Source organism: Astatotilapia calliptera, chromosome 10 (assembly GCF_900246225.1).
Source record: "Astatotilapia calliptera chromosome 10, fAstCal1.2, whole genome shotgun sequence".
Lineage (NCBI taxonomy): Eukaryota > Metazoa > Chordata > Actinopteri > Cichliformes > Cichlidae > Astatotilapia > Astatotilapia calliptera.
In genome coordinates, this window is record NC_039311.1 from 8,051,533 (window position 1) to 8,077,258 (window position 25,726).

At 40.2% G+C, this 25,726-nt stretch overlaps 1 protein-coding gene across 1 annotated transcript; it reads right to left on the bottom strand.

Annotated features, from left to right (window-relative positions):
- Positions 1-6,842: 6,842 nt before the first annotated feature.
- Positions 6,843-22,725, bottom strand: LOC113031247 (beta-glucuronidase-like). Its single transcript, XM_026183273.1, has 13 exons — positions 22,397-22,725; positions 20,509-20,694; positions 19,846-20,027; positions 19,595-19,737; positions 13,964-14,151; positions 12,811-12,963; positions 12,488-12,666; positions 11,047-11,193; positions 10,217-10,301; positions 9,659-9,835; positions 9,443-9,578; positions 8,848-9,012; positions 6,843-8,520 (listed from the first exon to the last, which is right to left on the bottom strand). The coding sequence occupies exons 1-12, from the start codon at positions 22,610-22,612 to the stop codon at positions 8,861-8,863; spliced, it is 1,944 nt and encodes a 647-aa protein (XP_026039058.1). The 5' UTR covers positions 22,613-22,725; the 3' UTR covers positions 6,843-8,520; positions 8,848-8,860.
- Between the last annotated feature and the right edge of the window lie 3,001 nt (positions 22,726-25,726).

Genomic DNA, 25,726 nt, shown 5'->3' on the forward strand with positions numbered 1-25,726 from the left:
TTTATTGTTTTTGTTATGTTTATCCCGTGTTAATCTTACACTATGTATAGCTATAGCTGCCCTGCCTCAGTGGTCATAATAATAATATGTAGCATGATTAATACAACTACTGCACATGTGCATTTAAAATGATAAACCTAGGTGAACCACATGAATTGATGTATGATTATGCTATGATTAATATCAATTATATATCACCAAACAATAGTCCCCTCAAAGTCCTTTAAGACCCTACAGAGAGAAAATCCCAACAACCAGACGACCCCAGAACCAGGCTCAGAGAGGGGCAGCCATGTACTGCGACCGGTTGGGGGGTTACAGTAGGGAGGCAGGACAAAAGCTGTGACAAAAATAATTAAGCATTAAATGCAGAGTGCTATATAAACACCGAGTGAAGAGAGGTGAATGAAGAAGAAATGCTCAGTGCATCATGGGAAACTTTCAGCAGCCTGGGCCTGCAGCTTAGGTTCTCCTGATCCTGTCCTACTTTTTAATTTATATATAAACAACATTTGTGATGTGTCAAAAATGTTACATTTTGTTTTGTTTGCAGATGACACAATCTTTTTATTATTCTGGAGAAAACTTGAAAAAATTGGCTAAAGTTGAGGTTATTGAAATGAAAAAAAACTAAAAAGAAATGGTTTGATGTAAATAAATTATGGCTGAACTCCGTTTTCTGGGTGTAATAGTGGAACACAAGTTAACATGGAAATCTCATATTGAACATGTTGAAAAAAGATCGCCAAAACAATTTACATCCTGCGCAATGTAAGATATATATTAGATTACAAGGCAATGCAAATATTATATATTTTTTATATTTTTACCATGAGTTATTGTGTTGAAGTGTGAGGGGATATGTATGTGACTAATATAAAAACATTAACCCCTTTAAAATATGCTTTAGTTCACATTTTAATCCAGTAAGTCAGTAATCAACATATAAACATCATCTGTGCAAAGATTTATCCTTCTGAAGTGAAACAGTTAAAAATGACTGCACTTTTAATAAATACATATTCTGGCATTCCGTACTTTGTCCAATTTTGAAAAACTTTGGACACCATATGTGCCATGCAGCAGAATTGATCACCAGCTGCCTTTTATTATCACACTAAACCTTAAAGAAGACTAAATCCTGCATCGGAGTAAGTAGTTCGGATCTCTCCCATATGTTTCATCAGATATTAATAAGTATCAGAAGCGTGCCATCTAGTCTAACCTCCCTGGTACCTGTCCTAGCCTGTGCAACATGGGCTTCCTCCCATCTGTAGGGTTGCAGCGATAACTAGTGCCTGCTCCACCTTTACATGATATCACCCCTTATCATAAAACTGAGTGATTTCATGTCTGATTTTTGCAAACATAAACTGAGCACAAAAGGTGAGACAGTTTGTGTTTGGTCTTTTTTTTTTTTGTTGCAACTATGCTTCTTGGCAATAAATCTTATACTGCTGGAAACCCTGTTTATGAAATGGTGTATGTGGGTTGTGGCCATGAGAAGTAGGGGCCTCAGTAACATGTGGAAGCACCTTACACAGCCACAACAGCCTGGCACCTCCTCCTCATGCTGCTCACCAGCTTGGTCACACACCAAGCTGGTGACCAGCCCTAACCCTAACCCTCTTTCTGTCACTATATTTTACTCAAAGCTTTGTGGAAAATGCTTCACCTGTAAAAGTTTCAAAGTCACCGGTGACATTTTTTCACCAGCAGAACGTTCAACAGCTTCATCAGAATGAACCACAGTTGATGACATCACGAGAGTCAGAACACAGAACTACTAAAAAAAATCTATGACGTTCATCTCTGCATCATTTAATTTGGATGTAGTTGGTGGAGAAATATCAGTAAACAGTTCGCAGCGTTCACACAGCAATCAGTAGCGATTAGTCCACATTTGCTTCGTGTGTTTAAACAGTTTGCTAAAGAGATTTCAAATCTTTTTCAACGACATTCTAAAAGTTTGAAACCAGTCAGCTAACGTTTGACAGCTGTACCGACCAGATTCCTCCAGCCTATTGTAGCAGACTGTTTTCATCCTAAATAAATGGAGAGAGGAGACGGACCACAAAACGGTATGTTGCGCAGGTTATTGAATGAAGAAAACCTCAGTGTTCTGGGTCAAGTTATTAATCAGCTGCCACAACGTGATATTGAGGAGGACAATCTTCAGAATGACGAGGAAGAGGCTAATGACGATGATGAGGAAGATGAGGAGGTGGTTGATGTTCCAGTAGGAGGCATTGAAAGAAATCCACCTCAGGAAATAGAAGGACCCTGGTACAATAATGGAGCAGGAGACTTTGAATTAAACCAGCCGAGCAAGCAGAAGATCTGATAATTGAGGAAATGAGGTGGTTCTGGGAAGATGAGGAGTCTGAGAGTGACACTGTCCCTGAAAATGGTCCTGATAGTGACACGGATAACAGTGACAGTGATGATGACGGAGACAATGGCCAGGATGCTCCTGTGTTATTGCCTCCCAACCCAGTACCAGGAGGTTCAAGGAGGAGACCAAGGGAGGAGGAGGATGAAGAAGAAGATGGGAGAGCTAGAAAACAATTTAAACACTGAACTTTGAGCTGAGCTGAAAACTCAGTGTTGCACCCATCTTCTAAAGCTACATAATGTAATTATAATATATATATATACATATATATAATATATATATATATAATATACATTGTGTTTCTTTCTACAGAAGAGCTTGCATCCAATAAAAGCAGCAGGAACAAACCCAGGAAACAAATAAGAAGAAAAAAGTGAAAAACTGCAAAGCAGAAAATTAGGAAAACAGAGACTTAAAGAAAGGAAGATAAATAACAGAAAGAAAAGAAGAAAATGTCATGGCTGTGTGAAGGCAGGCAGGAATGGTGGACCCAAGAGCAGGACTCACGGAGACAAATGTGAAGTCAAAACACCCGGCTTTATTGGGAGATTGGAGACTGAATAGAAAACTAACTAAAGTGGGAAAGCAACAGGCAGGAAAACGGGCAAACAGAAACAGAACACAGATTAGAATAAGGGACGACGTGAAAACGAGCAGGGGAAGACAAAGACGCTAAATACAAGAGGTGAACAGGACTGAAAGGAAACAGCTGGGAGACACTTCTGACAGTGATTACACAGACGAGACAGGGAGAGCACAAAACTGAACACACGGACATAAGATGCAGACCAAAATAAAACAGGAAATGCACAGAGTGGACTCAGAGACACAGTAACAGACAGAGTACAGAGGGAACACAGAACCAAAATCATAAAAACCAAAAAGTCTAAACCCGAACACATAATCAGAATGAACTAGAACACAAGATCATAATAATAATAAACATAAAACACTGGGTCAAATGACCCAGGATCATGACAGAAAAATAAAAGATGAGAGAAGAAATTCATGACCAGATAGGCAGCAAATGAGTCAGGTCATGCAGCAAATTGTCAGACATCACCTCCAGATCCAGATGACCGTGTGTCAGCATCGTCTACATCAGCATCAGCTGGATACTGGAAGCGAAAATGAAAGGATGATGAAGACGAAGATGGGAAAGACAGAAAACAATTCAAACGCTGAATTTTGCTGATGGACAATCATCATTACACCCTACCTTTCAAGGCCAGTGTCCAACATGTAAAATCCTCAGAGACTGAATCTCGGCTGGCCCCTCTGACCCACTGACTTCCTGCCACCAGGGACCTGTTTACCGGACTGCCACAGTGGTGCCACAAGTGGAATGCAACATGAGTGTTTCATACCACTGGTACCTTGTTAGATGGTGATGATTGTGGTCTTACTGGTTGCAGTCATGGAGTGACAGATTAGGAATGCAGGGTTGGGGCTTTCCTATCATCATTATGCTAATGTGATTAATATGGTTTGTCTGTCTTCCTGCCCTTAACCCTGATTGGTCCTGCCAGATAGCTGCCCCACCCTGAGCATGGTTCTGTGGAAGTTTCTTCCTGTTTAAAGCCAGGTTTTCCTTCCTACTCTCACCAAATGCTGGTGATGATTGTGGTTTTACTGGTCGCAGTCATGGAGGGAGTGGTCTTATTGGTTGGCTCCTACATTAGGGAGGTGGGGTTGGGGCCTCCCTATCACCATTATGCTATCATACTTAAACAATAAATAGCATTTACAACACCACCATCTTCAGATAGAAAAACACATATTGGAACGCTATCAGTTGTGGATTGGCCTCCCCACAGCCTGGACATCAACATTAGTGAATAGTGGGGATCATCTTGACGAATGAAAGTATTCCTGAAGAATACTTTCGTTGTAATTAAAAAAAAAAAAAAAATAAAGCAAAGGTAGTTGTCAGTTTGGGTGTTGCAGTCCTTTAATAATCAAAGAAAAAAGTTGTAAATCCACAATTTAAAAAAAATGTTTTTATTATAAATAATCCTGGTGTGGATTAGTTACTTACACATCAAACCAATGTTTTACAGGCAGAACATTGCTCATCTGAGTTTTTACAAACCCAGAGTGAAATTCAGACAAGTTCAGCTTTCGTCACCTGATCAGTACGCCACTGAAGCAGACGATTCACCATGAGAAATTGGCATTTCTTGCTCCAACTGTCCACAATATGAAAGTCACAGGAAAAACAGAGACATGTCTTTTTTTTGTTTGTTTATTTTTTAGCCCACTGTGGGGTCACTTAACATCCCCGTGTTTGAACAGTACACTTCTATTCTGCTTTTACAGCAATCGTTGATGTGCAGGGAAACATCAAGGTTAGCAAGCTCACAGCGCAAGTTTTCTTTCTCTGGTCCACATGCGTAATATTTATGTTTTTGTCCATCGAGCCACTCCATAGAGCTTCACCACAAGTAACATTCAATTGCAGCAGAGAATGCAGCAAAGCCTCCACATCCCAGAACATCTGAACACCAACTGCAAAACAGAAAAATAAACACGTGGACAAGATGCATAAATTTGCTGTAATGCAAACTATTAGTTAATAAAGTAAGTTACATACCAGGAAAGCCAATAGCTCCTCCACTCACACAACCACTGTACACATCATTCTTCCAGTCAGATTTGCCTCTGTGCTGTAAATAAAAAACAGGTACAAAAAGACAGTTATTTACACAGTGGATAGTAAATCTGTACTTGAGTAGATGTACTATGTTAAATTCCAGCTATGTTCCTATCCATAGATAGAACCTCTGGGCATGCCCCAGCACCGCACACAGAAAGTGTTTTGTTTTTCATCTGCATGGCAGGAGGTAGTAACAGCAGATAATAAATTAATGTTGGGGAGAGCATTCATTAATCAGCATATATCTGTAACAGTATCCTCATATAAATTACCATCACTTTGTTTAGCACATTCTAACGATTTGTTAACGTATCCTTTAACCACTTCTGCAAACAACCTGTGCCTGACTTTATCATAGTAAATTACATGGTGACAATCAAACAAAGCATATAATTACTAAACCGGGTAGCAGTGGGAGTGGGAGCATGATTTTGGAAGAAATCATAGAATTCTAAGGGGGGGGGGGGGGGTTTAGCAGCTGTTTTTGTCTCTCTCCCGCTGTTTCCATTTGTTGGTGACAAATGTTGCTGGACTGAGTGTGTGATGCAACATTTCCAGCAGTGCTTGCAGTTGTAAAAATACTATATGCACTGCTAGATGAATATTATGACTGTTACTGTTTTAGGAGTAATAGATTATTATTTTTTTTACTCCTGATTTTTGTTTCCAGATTAAAACTAAATAAAGAAAATGTTGGTTGGGAATATATTGTCACGTTGAGGCTAAAAATCTATGTTAACCTCCATCCCCCTTTAAAAAAAATCAAAATGCTCTCATTTTGTCTCTCTATGTTTTAAGATCTGCATTAGAGTATAATATTTTAACTAAAATTCTTGAAACTTAAAATATTGCTTCATATTGTCATCTCCATGATTCTGCAATCACTGGAATTTATTCTGTTTATACCATGTCTTTAAATCATTCACAATATCAATAGTGTCTCCCATCCAGAGCAACATCTGGAAATTTGACATTTCAAATCTCGACATGCTGCTCCCTCTGGTGGTAACTGCACTACATTCAGCCACAGACCTTTACTGAGTTTACAGAAAATGCTGCACTGATGAAGAACTGTGATCTATATCCTACTATGTAAACAAAGTAACACAATGCCCTTTCAAATAAGTATGCTAACAGTAGACTAAGCTTTCATTTTTCTATCATTAATTTAACTATAAATTAGCATAAATAAATATCAGAGGCCTAATTAACCTTTTAAGCCCCAAAGGGCTTTCTGAGCTTTCTGCTCAACAATGACATGCACCAAATAAATGGAGTATTTCTCTGCAATTACAAACTCTTGAGTAAACAGTCGTGGTATCGAAATAAGGTTAACACTTGTGATATTTAATCAACTGACTGTTGTTTTGGGATAAACTTATTTGTGTTTTTAATTGACATATTTCAAAATATTATTACTATATTTAATAGCATAGTAAAATCAAAAGTACCCCATGGCTGAGTGTGTGACATTGTCTCTTAGAAGTACCCCCCCCCCCCTCACTCACACACACTCTGGTAATATTTACATTTCAGTATCTTCTAAACCTCAGATTATTTTTGTATCTTGCAATGTATACTTAACTGCTTTGTATCATTTTATGCTTTCTCTCATTCCTTTTTCTGTTGTGTGGATAGCTGAGACCTGTTTCAATCTGCAGGTACTGCTTGCCTTTCAGTTTCATTTGTAAATTGTTATTTAAAGTAAATGTGCATTTAAATATTTCGTTAATCATTTACTTAGAATTTTTAAAAGATACCATGAGTCATTAACAACACACAAGTAACTGCTTTGCAGTTGGTGTGATACTTTATTTAGAAATGTTAATCGACTGTCTGATCACAGCAAACTAGGAACGACAGTCTGTACAGTTGAATGTCACTGGCATAAAAATGATTTTTTTTTTTTTTTAAAAAGGCCCAAAAAAGATTGATAGCGGCTAAAGGAAACTTGTAAAAGGAGAATAACAATGGACCCAGAATCTAACCCCACTGGTTAAACATGCTGTGTAAGATCAGAATCTGCTTGCAAGAAAGAGAATGTTCTTCCAGACAGTCATTTTCAGTACAACCTTTTTCATTTATACAGTTTTATGTATCACATGACACCTTGTATCTAATGACATGGCCTTTGAGTGCCATTGAGCACAGTTTAAAATGGTACAACCAACCTGAGTACAGTTACTGACCATGTCCATTCAGGATCATTTAGGATCACGGTCTTACCCATCTTATGAGGTCTGCTGCCAGCAGGATACTATGCCATGTCACACAGCTCAAATCACAAATTTCAAACTGGTTTTCTTGAGCATGAAAATGAGTTCACTTTACTCACATGACCTCCAAAGTTACTAGATCTCAGTCTATAGAGCACCTTTGGTATGTGGTGGAATGGTAGATTTTTAATCATAGATGAGCAACAGATAAATGCCTGAGGAATCTTTCCAGTGCCTTGTTGACTCTATGTTACAGAGTAAAAGCAGTTCTGAAGGCAAAAAGGGGTTCATCCTGGTGCTAGCAAGGCATACGTGATACAAGTCCCATCCAATGCCGATGATGCATCTTCACTGTACTTAGCCTTGAATGAAAGACTTTTGAAGCAAAAATAAAACAGAAATAAAATAAAATAATGTTATCACCACAATCAGATATCAAAGACTAGCTCTTCTTTATTGTAAAACAGGCCTAACTTTGCTTTTATTCTTTATTTGGTGCGGGTGACTTCATAGTGACTGGAACGGCTGATAATACTTGTAAAGCTGCATACACACTGAAAGTGATTTGCAGTGACGTGGTGATGAGAGACCACAGAAAGTAAACGATATTCACTTCAAGTGACTTTGGGCAAAAAAAAAAAAAAAAAAGTGGCTATCACCTATTTTTCGTAGGTGATAGCCACTTTGTTTTCTGAACTTTCGGGCGAGAGACTGAAGCAACTACCAATGAGAGTGAAGAAATGCACTGATTGACATCTGACCTTTTAGTAAATACAAAGGGGATCACCTAGGTAACCTGAATCTGGAATGTCCAAAAGCATAGAGCCTTTAGCTTCAAAGCGATGCGCGATGAGCAAATTGCTTGCAGTGTATACAAGGCTTTAAAGTACTTATAGTTCAAAGATGGTTCAGAGACAACCTTTTTTAACTTAGAGGTCATTCTTTTTCGTAAAAACAACAACAACAACAACAACAAACAAACAAACAAAAAAACATTCCTTAATCACCATGACTGAACTAGCAGCAGGTTTTGGATTTAAATGAGCAGCACAGGGCTCAATGTATAGAAAATGACTCCAAGGTCACTTTAGATGAACAATAGTGAGAGCAGGAGTCTACTGATCATACTGCATCCTCAGAAGCGACAGCAGAAGATTAGTCTGTTCTGCTACCGTGCTCACAGAATCAAGTAGTGGATCACCTACACCGGTGAATGTCACCATGGTGGGACTTGATGGGTCTTCTGCATCAATCTGAAAAAACCCAAAACAATACAAAAGTTAGAGAGACATATTAGTAAAAGCTGCAGCAAAGTGTTCAACACCAAGCAAACATCCCCCTTGTGGGGGTACTGTGGGCAGACCAACACAGCCCACAAGTTGGCAAGCCCACTATGGGTTGCTGACAGAGTGCCCACAGAATTCCCCAAAAGAGAAACAGTTCTTTGGGCCCCACATAGGCTAGATTACAGAGGCCCCACATGTGCAAGTCTAGTGTGGAGTCCCCACAGAATTCCCTCCTCGGGGCCCAACAGGAGGGAATTATATTAGCAGGTTCGGAGCATGTCCCAGACTGGTTACCTTCAACAAAGTTTCAGAGTGAACAGGGGTATTTAGTCCAAGGAGGCAGTCTCCACGTCTCATTAGCCAGTCTCCAGTACCTCCTCCTCAAGATGAAGGCTGCTGCTTTAGGCTGCCTTTGCCTGGTAAAAATACCCTTCTTGTTCCCCACCACACGATGGATTGCTGTAGACAGACAATTAAATATCATTGTTACAGGGCAGAATATAATAAGGTGACTGAATAAAGCTTCAAATACTAAGTATTAAATATTAAGATAATTTAAGACAATTGTTTGGTATTTACAATTTGTGCAAAAACTTGTGCAGTGCAGATTTAAATTGGTTAAAGTGACAGTGTGTAGAATGTCAAGAGGGGTCATTTCTTTCCACAGAAGTTCATCTAGAAACTTGACTATGTTGCCATTTTGTTTTTTAGCCCAGATTTCCTTTTGAGTTTCCCTTTAATCTCCTGATATAAATTATCACCTAGGAGGAAAAGAGCTCTCATCTTTAGACAAAACATAGGCTATACTGTATACTATCAGTACTGTAGAAACAGGAAAAACGGCAGCAGTTCTGGTTCTACAGGTTGCTTGATTTTGAAGCTGCAGTACCTTGTGCAGTCATGAAGTCTGCAAAGTTCCAGATGAGTTCACCAATAACATACTGCTTCCTCTTCTGGTCAAACACATCATGGTAGCTCTGCAGGAGAGCATTCTGGTACTCCTCAGTGAACATCATGGGCGGATCCTGTAGAGTGACAGTAAAACTTGTTAAAGATGCTGAAGTGACATGTGACTAGGTCACTGAGTGAGTGAGTTTATTCTCACCATGTGAAGCCCTGGAAGTGCATCTGCTCCATATTCACTCTGGATTATGGGTTTCTTGTACTTTCCATACCAGTTCTCAAACTGAGCGTTGAGCTGAATAGGAATGACCTCCAAGTGGCCTGGATCATGGTACCAGGAGAAGTAACTGTTTACACATACAACATCTACAAAGGGAGCCTAGAGGGCGGGAAAAAAAAAAAATTAGATTTAAAATATTTTAGAGGTATTCTTCAACATGATGACGACATATTTTTTTAAAATATTTTAAAGGCCACAAGAGAACTCCACCTTCTTGAGCTTTCCTTTATTATTCATGTACAAGCTTAAAGCATATTTGTTGTTAGACAAAAATTGTAAAATGTATTTCCATAAAACTTTGTGTACTCGCACAGCCATTCCTTCATGGATGGATTTTAAGGGATTCCCGTGGGGTGGGGTCACAGGTGGAGGCTTGTTGCTAAATTGTAAATTGCTACTTAAGGGTGGTCTTAAAGTGCTGTGCATCTTTTGCTAGTTTAATATATTCTTGATAGTGAGGTGAAGGCTGTGGAAGCTCACCCCTTTGTCCCTGGCATAGTTACTGTCTGTGATGTAGGTGACAGGTCGGGTATGGTCCAGAGCTTTGGTATGCTTTATCAAAGTCCTGCAAGGAAAACAAATGTTGTTGACGTTGATATACCTGAGGAGTCACCAGGATTATCAGATGCATAGTTAGAATGTCACATAATCGATGACAGAAAAACATTTCTTTTCTATCAATCGTGGCTCAAGAGTTGGGCGTTCGCCTTGTAATCGGAAGGTTGCCGGTTCGAGCCCCGGCTTGGACAGTCTCGGTCGTTGTGTCCTTGGGCAAGACACTTCACCCGTTGCCTACTGGTGGTGGTCAGAGGGCCCGGTGCCGCCAGCCTCGCCTCTGTCAGTGCGCCAGGGTGGCTGTGGCTACAATGTAGCTTGCCATCACCAGTGTGTGAATGTGTGAATGACTGGTTGTGTAAAGCGCTTTGGGGTCCTTAGGGACTAGAAAAGCGCTATACAAATACAGGCCATTTACCATTAGTCTTTAATCTGAAGTAATTGGTGGCTCCATGGTATAGTGGTCACTCGATCAAGAGCTGCATAAACCCAGTCCCAACCTCAGCACATCCTTCTGCTGTGGTGACTCCATGTGAAATATGAGAGCAGCCACAAGTACCAGTTTAATCTGAACTATTTTATTCTCTTAGGCCTTCAGCATGACAGAACATATGCTTGAATTACCATTTAAATTTACAGTTTAAAAACATATTAAACCATCTGGCATCATGTTGCTTGATTGTGTAGTGATGACTATTTGAACAGTGGCTATAATAAGTGCTTTACACCTCAAAAGAAAAATAACCTGTACTCACTTGAAATAAAATTCAGCAGGAGGCATTTCTGAGGCGGGCTCATTGGCTACCGACCACATGACCACAGAGGGATGGTTCTTGTCCCGGCGCACAAGCTCATCCATGACAACCAAGTGGTGAGACAGAGAGGCGTTTCCAAAACTGCGACTATCAGCAAGGCACAAAAGATACATCTCAGCCTGAGCTGAAAGACTAACAACTTAGATCAATCCATCTTTTGGGCTCTACAGAGACCAGAAGACAAAGCTAGCACTGCAAGAAGTGAAGACCTAACTCACAACTAGGGATGGGTATCGTTTAGGTTTTATCCAATACCGGTGCCAAACCGGTACTTTTGAAACGGTGCCGGTGCTCAAACCGGTGCTTAAAGAATGGAGAACACAAAATTGGTCCAAATACCTCTCATGTTCAGCTGTTTCTTTTGTTAAAAGATAACAATGTTAGCCTTTTCTGCAGCTATGGGGCATATATGGTATCACTCTTGGCTGGAAGCAGTGCTTAAACAATGGAAAAAAAACACAAACTTTGTTCAAAAACGGTTTTCCACTTTTTCCTTGGTTATTTTAGCCTTTTTGGCCAGGGTGAAGGGAGTAACTGCCATCAAACAAGAAGACAGCCGCATGTAGCTATGATGATGTTTGCTAGTTCACCGTACTGCATTAATATAATAACGTGGTTAGCCTACTCAACGTAAATTACAAACGAACAACATTAAGCTACTCACGCAGAGAAGAATGGCTGCTGCTGCCATCATCATCATCCGTCATCATTTCTGCTACACTGGCAGGGCTAGGGGCCAGGACTCTACTCTTCGGGTTTTTGGGGGGATGTTGCTAACTCCGGGTCCGATAACAGGCAACCCACCCGCAGTAGATGTGCACGGTGTGAGGTCTCGCAGCAAGCTATCAAATACGGCGCATTTCTCGGCTTTTAAAAAAAAAACGCTATGCGTCGCCAGGTGTTTCATCGGATTTGAGGTGTTACCTCCTTTGACAGTATCAGCTTAAAGCACTTGTTGCAGGCTGCTGAGTTTGCATATTTTGCTGTGAAGTACAGCCAGACTTTTGGCTGCTTCGCCTTGGGCATTTTAATCTGTAGCTCTGCTCTAAAAGAACGTACGTACCTGGACCCACCTACTATCCTCGGAAACGTAAAATGATTGGCTAGAATCTAAAGTCTATCACAGCTCAGGAAAAAAAAAAAGCACCGAAATAAAGCACCGAAATGTGCGCTGCTTTTCGGTCTGGTTACTACCGTTTATGCCAGAACCGGTGCCATCATAGCACCGGATACCGGTACCCATCCCTACTTGTGCTGAGTCACAGGATTGCCATACCAATATGCAAGTTTCTCCATATCTTCACACATTGTAACACAGAATTTCTCACTGTTGACCTCAAACATACTCATGGGCTACAGAGATGCGTTTAGTGACACTTACATGTCTTTGATGCCAACACCTGGGCACTCATCTATCACCACAATCCCATGACGGTCACACATCTGCAGGATCTCCTCAGCATAGGGGTAGTGGCTGGTACGGAACGAGTTGGCTCCCAACCACTTAATTAAGTTAAAGTCCTTTACAATTAGGGGCCAGTCTAATCCTTTACCTCGAATCTACAACACATTAAAACCAGGAAAATAAAGATGAGGTCATTAAATTAAGTCTCTTAATTGTGATTCAAATTAATGTTGACACATTGTTTCAAAGACAAATAAGACAGAGTCATTCTGGATTTTCATCCCTCTAGTGGTACTCACATCAGAGTCCTCATGTTTATTAACACCATGGAAATAAAACGGCTTGTTGTTAATGAGGAACTGGGTCTTGGTAACGTTGACTGTGCGGATGCCGACTGGCAGAGTATACACATCTTCATATGTTGAGGTCTCACTGACTGCTATTAGGTGGACCTAGAGGTTAAAGTACAAATGGTAGAAATGTTGTTCTTTACATCTTCTTCAGCAGACATGATGTCACCAGAAATGTAGCAGTTGGCACCAATACCAGTAGAACTGTGCAATTCTCTGTAGCCAATTTGATATCAAAACAAAATCACGATCCCACGTAATTAAACAAACCGTTTTCAAACAGACATGGCAGCACATCATTTATTTAAAATGTTATTATGTTTATGTCAACAGGACACCGACTAAAATGTTAGGATGGTTGCTGAGAAGCTTACTAATATTAGCATAAGAATAAGCTAACATTACATTAGCATAAGCATTTCATGTTAAAGTGAAATATATTTAATTTACTGAACAGGTATTCTTGGTGTGTGTTGTGATTGCTAGTATTTCAATTTTCCAGTATAAGAGAGGTTTAGCAGCAGATTAGTATCAAGTATAATAATATTTATATATTTTTAAATCACAAGGTTAATACACGCACATTCTTGTGACAATGCAACACACAGTTTAGGGTTCATTCAGTGGTTTTTGTAAGGTACAGCTTAACAAGCTGCGAATATAAAAAGTATTCCCCCAGCAGAGAATCTATAATGCACTTAAAACATGCTGTGAATAAAATAATCAGGGAAAATGTGGCACTTTCAGTTGAATTGAAACTTGCATATTAGGCTAATGTTTATAGAACAATTAAAAAAAAAATAAAAAAAAAATCAAAGATTAAAGTTGCTTCTAAGACAAAGACATTAGATCCAAATAAAAATAGCAAAAACCCAGGGTTAACCCTTAAGTTACCTGGATAAGTCAAAATCCTGGTTTCCGCTTTTCCTCGTGGTACATAAACTGTGATTTTTACACTGTTTACACTCTACTAACCAATTAATAAAAGATCATTACTTCTTAACAAACCCCCTTAATGAGCCTCACAAATCTAATGGCCATATTGTCAAACCACATCACACCGCAGGAACACACTTCCCTGTCTGCAAGCATGTTGTCTTACCTCCATAGAATAAAGGTAACCTGGATTCTCGTGCATCAAGTACGGCCACCACAGCTTCACGTCTACAACTTTGAGGACTCCAGATGGTGTGTTAGAGGAGGCCACACAGTGGCCATCTTTGTCCATCAGAGTAACCTTCAGGGTGGCTGTTGCAGCACCTTGAACAGATACTTTGTATCTAACAAGACCTAGAATCCAGAAGAAACAGCAATATCTGATAAATAGTAATAGCACATTCAATCTGTATTGTATTAATGTGGATCCTATTCACTATGTTTTTGCACAGTTCCAAAAAAAAAAAAAAAAAAAAGCTGGGATGCTGTTTAACATGTAAATAAAAACAGAATGCACTAATTGTAAAATCTGTGATTTTTGAAATCACCATGATGCACCCTCATGTGTTCAGAGATGCAGACTTTTGAGTGCAGATAAGAATCCAGACTGTCCCGCTCCTCTTTAGTCTCAAGGATGCAGCATCCATTTGCAGGTGCAAAGTGGTTGACGTCGGTTGTGGTGGTAATCCCCGAGCCAGTGGTGGACAACAAAAGGTGAAGAGAGCTATCGAGCTGTAGAAGACTTGGTTAGCCTGTGCCACTTTGGTGGCAGCAGATGGGTACGGACCCATCTGCTGCCACCAAAGTGGCACAGGCCACGCAGGCCAAGCAGACATGGCTCAGGAGGTGGCTAAAGCAAAAGCTTGGGTGTGAGGAGTTCAGTGACGAAAAAGACTTTCAGACTGCCTCAGAGTGATTCTGTCAAACCGTCAAATGATTTAGGAGGGGAAAGTGGTGCTCTACTCACATGGTAGTGCAGAGCGGCACTACTGACTTTAAATGAGGATATAGTCAGGTAAACTTCAGGTACCTCCTTAATCCCACTGTCACCTCTTCTGTAGAGGATGTAGGGTCTGAGGATCACTCGCCCATCACTGGGGTCAGGTCACTGAGGTAATATAACTCTTTGGTGGCAGCGCCCCTTGGTAGTATGAGATTGCTCCTGATTTCCTGAAGGCTCTAGATGTTGTATGGCTGACTTGGTTTACACGCCTCTGCAACGTCATGTCAAGATCTGGGGCAGTGCCTCTGAATTGGCAGACTGGGATGGTGGTTCCCACATTTAAGAAGGGACTCGGAGGGTGTGCTCCAATTACAAGGGAATCAAACTCCTCAGCCTCCCTGAGAAGATCTATTCCAGAGTACCGAAAAGCAGAGTTTGTATGTTAGTGGAACCTCAGATTCAAGAGGAACATTTTTATTTTTAAGGATATTTAAAAGTGTGTGGGAGTTCAGCCGTCCAGTCTACATGTGTTTTGTAGACTTGAAGAAGGCATTCGACTGTGCCCCTCAGGCTATTCTGTGGACCGTGCTGCTAGGGTAAGAGGGGTTTCTAGTAGGGGTGCAACAATACACAAAATTCACGGTTCGGTTCGGTTCGATACTTTGGTGTCACGGTTCGATATTTTTTCGATACAAAAAAAAGTTCATGCCTTTTTAATTTGTCATTTATTAAATTTTCACGGCACATTCCGCACCACATCTCTGTGCGTTCATCATTTGTTTGAAGCCAGCTCACCTCCTGCAACTACTTTTCCGACAATACGTGCTTCTTTTGTGGTTCGGACTCCTTCTGACATTTCTTTGGAGGTGGAGGAACATCACAGTAATTGCTTAAAGGAGCTTGCTTCTTCGACATCTTTAAGAGTTCTAAACAAATGTCTGTCCTCCTCCTGAAAATCTTATGTATGCAAACACGCGTTGCAACTTCTTATCTTGTGCCCGTTTTTTATTTTGACAGCGAATGCGCACCTGCGGACCACTTATGTGCAGCCCTGGTTATTTCGCTTGTCATATTGCAGCCACAGAAATTCTTTTGTCCATGAAACCATAAAGCTGCACTTTCTTTTTGCCTTATAGTCTGATTTGTCATAACTTTTCCGTTTTGTGGTAAGTTTTTCTTTGGCTGTCACTTCTTCACCCTGACCTGTCTTATTTGGCTCAGCAGAACTAAAATATTGTGGCGAGCTCAGACAAGGAGGAGACGGAGGTATCGTTTGGTCTTGCTTCCCGTGAGCTAGCCAGGGAGCACAGCCGTTTATTGACATCTGCAGAAGAACACTGCCGCTAGCTAACTGCTCAGCGCGGCAACAGCACAGCAACAACAACAACAACAACAACAACACCACCACACAGTGCGCCCTCTGACCCCGGAAGGACACACCGTCGCAGCGAGAGGGCGTCACCCGTCACTATGGCAACATAAACAAAACATAACTGTACAAACAGAACCCCGAACAGCCCTGATCCGCTACAATATATATCCTGCTGCTTTTACACACGCACTCACATAATGCTCAGCGATTCTCTGCACAATCAACCTCTCACATGTTTAAGCTTGTTGCGGGAGATTTCACTTGTCATGTTTGCATAGTAAGCTAACGATTGATAAGACAACGTCAGAGGAATTGGTGCACAAATTATCATCACTCACCAATCAGTGCTGTCGCTCTCTATACACAGTTCGTGCGATTGCAAAGTGAAAGCAAAAAAACAAGCGCAAATTCAAACGCGATTTCAATATGTCACATATTGGCAGTGGCTCACCGATGTCAATCACATAATTACCCAGCTACATTTCCGAAAGAATGCAAAAGCATTGACATAGATTTTTCCTTCCTACAATAGCCCGACGGGCAGGGTAGCCCAAAAATCGCTAGCCCCAGGACGTCGGGCTAGCGATTTTGCGAGCCCTGTATCTGATTGAGGAATCACTCATCTTTGGAAAAGAGAGTTTATTACAGAGAAATGCCTCTTTCCAAAATAAAAGCTATACTATCCGCTTCTTCTGGGCTATATTCTCAGCAGTATAAGGAGAATCACGTGCTAACAGCTGTCTAAATGACTCGGCTAAAGTTAGTAGCATGCTTGTTGTTTTTGTCTTTGCACTAGGATGATGTAAATGTGCAGTCATATTCGTTGTGTTCCCACTAGTGCTTTCAGGTTAATCTCGTTGAAATGACCTTAACGCCACAACACGGCAAATCTCCGTTAACGAGCTACCACCGATCGCCCTGTGCATGGGGCTAGACGGCCAACACGTTAACGAGCTAACCGCGCTAACACACTAGTTCCCACCTATGTAATTGAGCATTGCATGGCACATCCAACATACTGTTTTACTTTAGTCCATGACTCGCTTACCTTCAGGGTCATACATCACATGAAAACCAAAATAATTCCAAACGCCAGATCTGAATGAGGGTGTGGGGGGGTCCATGTTGCAAGGAGAGCTTAACTTCTGTCTTGCTAGCTTGCCCTGCGCTCTTCCTTCTGACTATGCTGTCTGTGTTGAGCGCTCAGTGAATCTGCGCTCGACAGTGCAGCCTAGGCGGAGTAGTCGAACGCAGATTCACTGAGCGCTCAACACAGACAGCATAGTCAGAAGGAAAGTTGATAAAATAAATTACAAATGTTGTATTGTTCGATACATATGCGTACCGAACCGAAAGCACTGTATCGAACGGTTCAATATCGATACGAATATCGTTGCACCCCTAGTTTCTAGCCTTTTGTTAGGAGTTATTTAGTCCTCACGCAACTACCGTAGTTTTCGGGTCATAAGCCGCTACTTCCCCCCCCCCCCCCACACTGCAGCTTATACTGACGTGCAGCTAATGCATTTTTTTTTTTTTTCATGCGGCCAAAAACATTTTTCCTGGTAACAGTAGACCAATAAAATTGATAAGTAGTATATATACGGTATATATTTTTACCGGTTGTTAAGAGACGTTGTAATGTTGTTTGTGCACTGTTCCGTAATAAAAACATAAGCAATGTGATTTGTGTGTTACCGATACGTACGTATACTTAAAGGTAGCCGTGTTACAGGCGCTGTTCGAGGAAAAAAAAAAAAAAAGCATTTGCAGTATGTATTTTTGTATGTTACCATAACGTTTGTGTTACCATGTTTATGTTACCTTACGGATTAAATTAAACGTTAAAAATCCTCACGTGTAATATTTCTGTGTAAATATCTCATATTACGAGTGAAACGCATACGGCTTAAAAGCCGGTGCGGCCTATACAAGTACAAAATTGATTTTCTTTCTAAAATTAGAGCATGCAGCTTTTAATCAGGTGCGCTCTGTAGTCCGGGAATTACGGTACATTAAGAGCTTGGCCTGCATTTCTGGCAATAAGTCAGACTCATCTGCAGTGGGCATTGGATTTTGCCAGGGCTATCCTTTACTAATGATTCTGTTCAAAGTTTTTATGGACCTAATTTCAACTCAGGTGGCAGAAGGCCTCCAACTTAATGACCTTAAAATCTCTTTTTGTAGATGTTGTGGTCCTCTTGACTTTATCAGGTGGTGGTAGCACTGTAGTTATTCATAGCCGAGCATGAAGTAGAGCTGAGTATGTGAGAGTTTTTCCCACCTATGATGGTTAAAATGGCTTTATCGTAACCATGGAGTATAAATGGTCATGTCAATATTAAGCTGTCTGCATTTAATTCAATCTGAGTTTTTTGTTGTTTTTTTTTACTCCCACACGCTGAGAATGCATCATTAATCCCAACTGGAAATTTTTCTACCTGGCACACAGGGCTGAGCATGCGTGTTTATACACTACCAGATAGGGAAAAATATGGCAACAGTGGAAGTTTCAGACGAGCAGGGAATTTGAGTCAGTGTTGTTTGGATTTCACGAGAAGGATGTCGAGCAAAATGTGGTAATTTACAAAACATGCTGTAAAACTATGGAGGTATACTAGACATGTCCTACTGGGAGGAGGCCACGGAGTATACCCAGCACATGCTGGAGAAAATATCTCTCATCTTGCCTGGAAATGACTCGGTGTTCCCCTGGTGCAGCTGGAAGAGCTATCTGGGGAGAGCAAGGTTTTAGGGGCAGGGATAGCTAAGTAGGTAGCATGCCATGAGGTACCCCTGAGCAAGGTACCGTCCCTACACACTGCTCCCCGGGCGTCTGATTAGTGCCTGCCCACTGCTTCACTGAGTGAATGGGCTAAATGCCGAGAGAATAACTTCACAATTTTACAATGAAGAACATTATTCTGCAATTGTTTCACAATTTGTAGATACAGTTTTTTGCAGACTGGCAAACTTCTGCCTAGCTTTACTTCTGAGAAAGTCTACCTTTCTAAGATGCTCTTCATGTTACTCACTTGTTGCCAGTTAAACTAATTAGTTGTAATATTCATTCATTGGTTTCTTTTGAGTACCACTTATTTTCCAACCTCAAATTCAAAATGAACCAATATTTGTCATGAAATAGTGAAATGTCAGTGCGCCCCAGGACGGCTGTGGCTACAATGTAGCTTGCCATCACCAGTGTGTGAATGTGTGTGTGAAGGGTGGACGACTGAATGTGTAAAGCGCTTTGGGGTCCTTAGGGACTATGTAAAGCGCTATACAAATACAGGCCAAATGTCTCAGTTTAAATATTTAATGAGTTTTCTGTAGTCTCTGAATAAATTTGTTTTTGTTTTGCAAATCATTGCATTTTGTTTTCATTAACACATTGTTCCAACACTTTTAGAATTGGGGTTGTCCATCAGTTTACCTGCTCACATATTCTTTGGTGCTAGTAAGGAAATTTGAAATGAATTTACCAGTGTTATCCATGAAGTTGGTCTCCACTATGATGTCATCCACATACACCGTAGGAGTAGTATACAACAGTACAGGACGATGTATCCCAGCATAGTTGAAGAAATCAAAGTAGATGTTTTGCACAAAAAAACCATCAGGATACCTGCAGACCAAACAGTCTTCACATCATCTACATTCTCACCGATGCATCAGCTTAAAGTTTTAAAGGGTGGCAATAAAGTTAAAAATATGAACCAAAGAATGAGGGTACCTGGTACGGTCATTCATGTACTGGATGGTGCCTGGAGGAAGAGTCTCCAAAGTTAGAGTGTTGTTTACAGCAATGGTGATTCTGCATGGCTTCGTTGGGTCCCTGCGGATTAAACTACTAATCTCTGCCTCAAAAGGCAGATGGCCACCTTCATGCTCTGTCACTTTCTCTCCATTCACCCACTGCAACAGAGAATGATCACCGTTTTACATGAGCTACAATTTAGTGACACACAATCTTATTTACAATGAAGCAAGGATGTATTTTGAAACAATACATTTCTTCCTTATTTTAGCAAAATGATGGCAAACCACAGTCTGCATGTATCACAACAGCCTGAATCAACAGTTTTATTGAGTTTAGGTTCTAAACTAGCCTGCCTACAGCCCAAACTTGTCATCTACTGAAAACATTTGTTGCATTACCAAGCAACAAACAAACTTTTAAACAGTTCAGACCTTATATCAGGAAATACAGATGCTGGTGTCCTAGCTTTCTTAAAATAAGTATATATTTTCCAAGAAATTGTTTCATTATGTGTGTTTTTGGATCATTAATCGATAAATCCATAAATATCATTGATAATTACTAAAATAATAATTAATATGTTTGTAAAAATAAATAATAATAAATAAATATTTTTACAATTATCATGATACCCACCACTATTGAGTAATAGTGAGCACTTCCCACTCTAAGAACCACTCTTGTTCCCTCATCGGAGATCCAGCGGGCCGGCACGAACACCTCTCGCTCATACCACACCCAGCCAATGAAATCTCTTAGTGTGGGGTCCTGTGTGATGTCATTGTAGCTGGCAGGAACTGGCATTTCAATCACTGGGCCGGTCTAAAGAATATAAAACAACAAAGAGAAGACAGGACTTTACAGGGACACCTGTAGCAGCCATTTGAAAGTAGGCAATACACATGTTTATGTATTTGACTTCATTTTGATTCTCATGGTTAGCCCCCTTCGTGTGCATTTGCCAAATATTTATAATGTAAGGTTTTGACCTTTGTTCTCCATCCATCCATTCGCTTCCACCTATCCTTTTTTAGGGTCGCAGGGGTGCTGGAGCCTATCCCAGCTGTCATAGGGCAAGAGGCGGGGTACACCCTGGACAGGTCATCAGTCTGTCGCAGGGCTAACACACAGGGACAGACAACCATTCGCACTCACATTCACTCCCGCATTCACACCTATGGGCAATTTAGATTTTTCAATGAACCTATCCCCACAAAGTTCTCATCTTGTTTATTTTTCCTTGTGAAATTGTGAATATTTTCTGCAATAAATGCCTCTAAACACCTCAAAACAAGACAATCTGACAGGAATGTATCCATTTGTGCTTGGTTTAAAGCAAGGCTTTGTGAAACACGGAAACATTTAAAGCATGTGAGAATTGTGTAACTGTTTTGAAACAGTCTGATAACCATCTCCAAAGTGACTGGACACTTTTTTTTTTTTGCTATTGCCATGAATTGATAATGGTATTCTGTGAAACAATGACACATAAAGGCCTTGCACAACTCTAATTTTACTTAGTATGCCAGACTATCAATTATGATCAACATGTTTTGGTTTTGAAAAATCATCATGCAGCATAGCAAGAAAAACTTTGACACTGTTAAAAACAGCAGGCTGTGACTGATGATCAGCATGTTTCAGCAAATATCATTTCCCCTCCTGTTGCGTTAACATACGTGAGGTGGTTTCAGTTGCTTAATAATTCGATGCAATGCATAATGAACCACTTTATAAAATAAATTATATATTGCAAAAAAACTGTTTTTGTTATAACCTCATATTTTTGTGGACTTAGATGTCACCTACTTTGAAGGTAGCTTAAGTAAAGTTAATTGAATGCTTCCAATAATGGTCATGCAAAATGAAAATCAAGTAACAATGTCTAAATGTGTTATTTCTAAAGCCTTTTCTTTCTTTCTTTTTTAGTTTTCTATAAGTTACCTCCTCAAACTTGATGTGATAGGTATAACAGGAATAAAAATCTATTTTTGCTAATGTAAAGCTGTGGATAAGCAACACATCCAGTGGATCGTGTTCTTAGAGCAAGCATTAGGGAACTCTGCTGTGGTTGCTGCCGATAACGACTTTTAGGCTTTCTGGGAGTTTACCAGGCTTGTTCCAGCAGCAGAAAAGCCACCTATCCAAACTGAGGATGCACGAAAGCTTCAGTTCGCAGTGGTCATGAGACTTTCCACCCGGGCTTTGAAACTTAGTTTTGAACACCCAGTTACTAGCTAAACGTATGAATGAGTCAACCCAAAAAGTTTGAGGGTTTCTTGTATTTGTGTTAACACGTTTTATGGCATTCCAAGTAGCTTTTATTTACGATTTTTTTTTTTTTTGGTATAACTACATAATTGCAGGATGTTTAAAGGTTCTTGTTTACAGAGATTAAAATGTGCACATTACTGTATGTGCACTTTGTTTTACTATTGACAGGGTTACAACAACCCTGTCAATAGTAAAACAAAGTGGGCTGATTTATTTCATCTGACCTGCTATCACCTCCGTTCCCGCTCACCTCTGCCAGCCGACGTTTGTACCAAGCCTTCTCGAAGCCCTCGTTCCTGTTGAGGGACCCGTCAGGCCTGAAATCCCACAGCCCGTTCAGCTCCTTCACCTCCCTGGAGGTGGACTCCCGGGGAAAGAGCATGCCGCCGTCCAGCGGGAGCACCGTGCCAAACACTGATAGCAACCACAAGACACGGAGCACCGCGGAACTTCCAGGTACAGACATCCTGAAGCCCTCTTCTACTGCCCTCTCGGAGACGAACCCCGAAGTTTTCTTTGTTGTTCCGCTTTAGAGGTCACGTGACAACGGCATTACGTAACATCCCCACCGCTTTTCTGCTTAAAGCCCTCCAACGCTCTTCCCTTTTTTTCAGTCCTGTCATTTTCTCCCCTCAAGCTAATCTTTAACTCTTTCAGGCTGGAGACAGACGAAGTTTCGCATTTCAACGCTAAGCATTAACCTTTTATAAAAAAAATAGTAGGTTTACCCTGCCGACAGTTTCCCTGCCAGCGTTGGGTTTTTTTTGTTTTGCTTTGTTTTTTGGCCGACAGACACAGTTTCCTCACTTTTCATCTTCCTTAAAAAAAGGAAAATTAAAAAAAAATCAGCTGCTATATTCAGAATTAAATGTTTTAGTTCTTCTAATGTGACATTAAAGTAGGCAGGAAACATCCAGGATGTCACCAAAGAAACTAACTTAGCACAATATGTCTGTTTGTCATATTTAAGTCATATCTGTTTTCACATGAATTCGAAATGCAGATTCACAGATTCAAAGTTCAGTGCTTTTGTTTACACTTAAAGGTTCAACAACTGGAGACAACCGATAGATCCAGTGTAATCCACAACTTCACAGTTACAGTCTCAAGAAGACACCATTTTAATCAAGCCCTCACTCCTTGCCACAAGATCACTCTGGGAGGATTACTAACACCCAAATATCCTGGGCAGAAGGGAGCAGGAGTCACAAGGACATAAATGTTTAACCACAGGAGGGCCAAGTCCACTAACAGTTCTTAGTTAAAAATCCAGCCTTGAGTGAACTGCTTCATCAAGCTTAAGTAGGAGACAGGTCATAATCAAATAACCCACAGGTGAGATAATCAGCCCAGGTGCACAATGTTGGTAGGCAGGAGATGGAGGAAGAACCGCCTCTGAAACACAGGGTGTAGTTAGTACACACACACACATACACACACACACACGGAGAGAGAGAGCGAGAGAGGTGAGTCTCTCTCTCACACACACACACACACACACGGAGAGAGAGAGAGAGAGAGAGAGAGAGAGAGAGAGAGAGAGGTGAGTCGGCCAGGAGCACTGAGGGTCCATGACACTGTCTAGAATCAAATTTTGACTGTGACTCAGTTTCCATCATAATGCCATGCATACAGTGACCTGTTGCTTACAAACATATTAAACCTTTTTCACTTACCTAAACCTCTGTTCAACTCTATCCAAATTTACAATTATACTATATTTATATTATAAAAACGACCCAAGCACAACTATTGTAGTGTCTAAAAATGATTTAGACCTAATAATCACAGATTTCAATAATTTTATAGCCTTGGGTTAGTTATCAAATCTAAGGCCAAAGCTCATACATGTCCTTCCTTTATTGTGCAGATTCAACAAGGGGCAGGTACCTCCGTTCAAAGAGGGGAGAAATAGACTTCGGTGTTACAGCTGTAATTTAAAACCATGTTTGGAGTGCAGTGGATCCTGTTAAATGTCACAGTTCATATCAATGCATATATTCTCTTTAGAACCTCAACTGACATTTTGAAGTGAGTCATTAGAAAGAACACAAAGCAAGCATGAAACCTCATTCTTCCTGCACTTGTGTCTCTGTCCATCCTCCTAATTGCTTTTCTGGATTGACGTTCCCACATAAACACTGTTTGTGTTGACTTTGAGTACACTTTAACCCTTTAGTTAAATGTCTGCCACTTCATCACTTTCTTGCCTTTTCCGTCTCCCAGTTATAAAGGGCAGAGTGGATGGGAACTATCATATTATTGATTCTTAATCATTGACTTATTCATTTGTTCATGTGTGTACCCCTTTAATCCTGCAGTTGGAGATGGGTTTAATTACTTATATAGTCATGGGTAGCTTCAGCTATGATAACTAAAGCTTTAGTAATACAGGTGTGTGATTCCAGAAAGTTTTAGAAAGATCATCAGAAAGGTAGTTCAAGAATAATAGCTGTTTAAGTCCACAGCTAGGTTAGTTAAAATATTAATACTCATATGAGATTATTCAGCTGGCTATGCAAGAGTACAGAGGAGGACATCATGGCTGACTCAGAAGAGATAGTAATAAGGAAGAAAATTAAGAATAATTTCCTAGATAAGCAACAGAGCCTCATTGCATAATATTCCAGTTTATTGTGAAAAACAGGAAATAAATCATCTGATGATAATATCCTATTGGGGAGGATCCCTCAGACCAACAACTGTATGGAAAAAAAAATCATTGATCTACCACTCATTAAGCATTTCTCAATAGGTATGTGTTACATGGAGAGGCTTCTTATATTTAAATGTTAACACCCTAACAGATGTTTTGTGAGCCAGTCCAACCACATTTACTGTTTTAGATGATGGTGAACATAAGCGCACAGGTATATGTCCCAATTGAAATAAGACATGGCAAACTTTAGCTTATTTTAATATGCTTATTGTTTACTTTGAGATCAGTTTCCATCTAAGCTTTCTTCTACGATACAGTAGTGTGCACATGCCAGGAATAAACCCTTGATGTTATTTCCCAGTATTATGTCTACCATCTTTCCTCTGGGTAACCTGCTTGATGTCAATAGATGGCACAGCATCTTTGCAAATAAAAAACCCTGATAACCTTCAGCGTTCTCCAGAAGGTGAACCTAACCATACTACCGTTTTTGCAATGACTTAGCACTGAAGCGCAGGCAAAGGTATAGTAATGTCCTTTAATTCAGGACCCTTATCATGAAACTTTGTTGTAGCTAGTAGTACATGATGTTAATTCAAGGCAATATTTAACTAATTTGCATTTATTCCTAATGTATTTTCACATTCATACATGAAAGGCTGTATTTCTTGCATGTCATATCTAGCTGTTTACATCTAAACATGCATGGAACCAGAAGTCCTTTGGCTGACAGTTTATAAAAGTATTTGTTCTAAAAAAAAAAATAATAAAAATAAAAAATAAAAAAATAGTATGCTTTGATTATAATCTATGCCACAGCTTTACATGAATCATGGTTCAAGGCAGACATAGTATAGTTGTGTTTTATTCAGGAGAAAAGTTTAAAGTTTGCAGGCCTGTTCTTTTTCAACATAAACATAT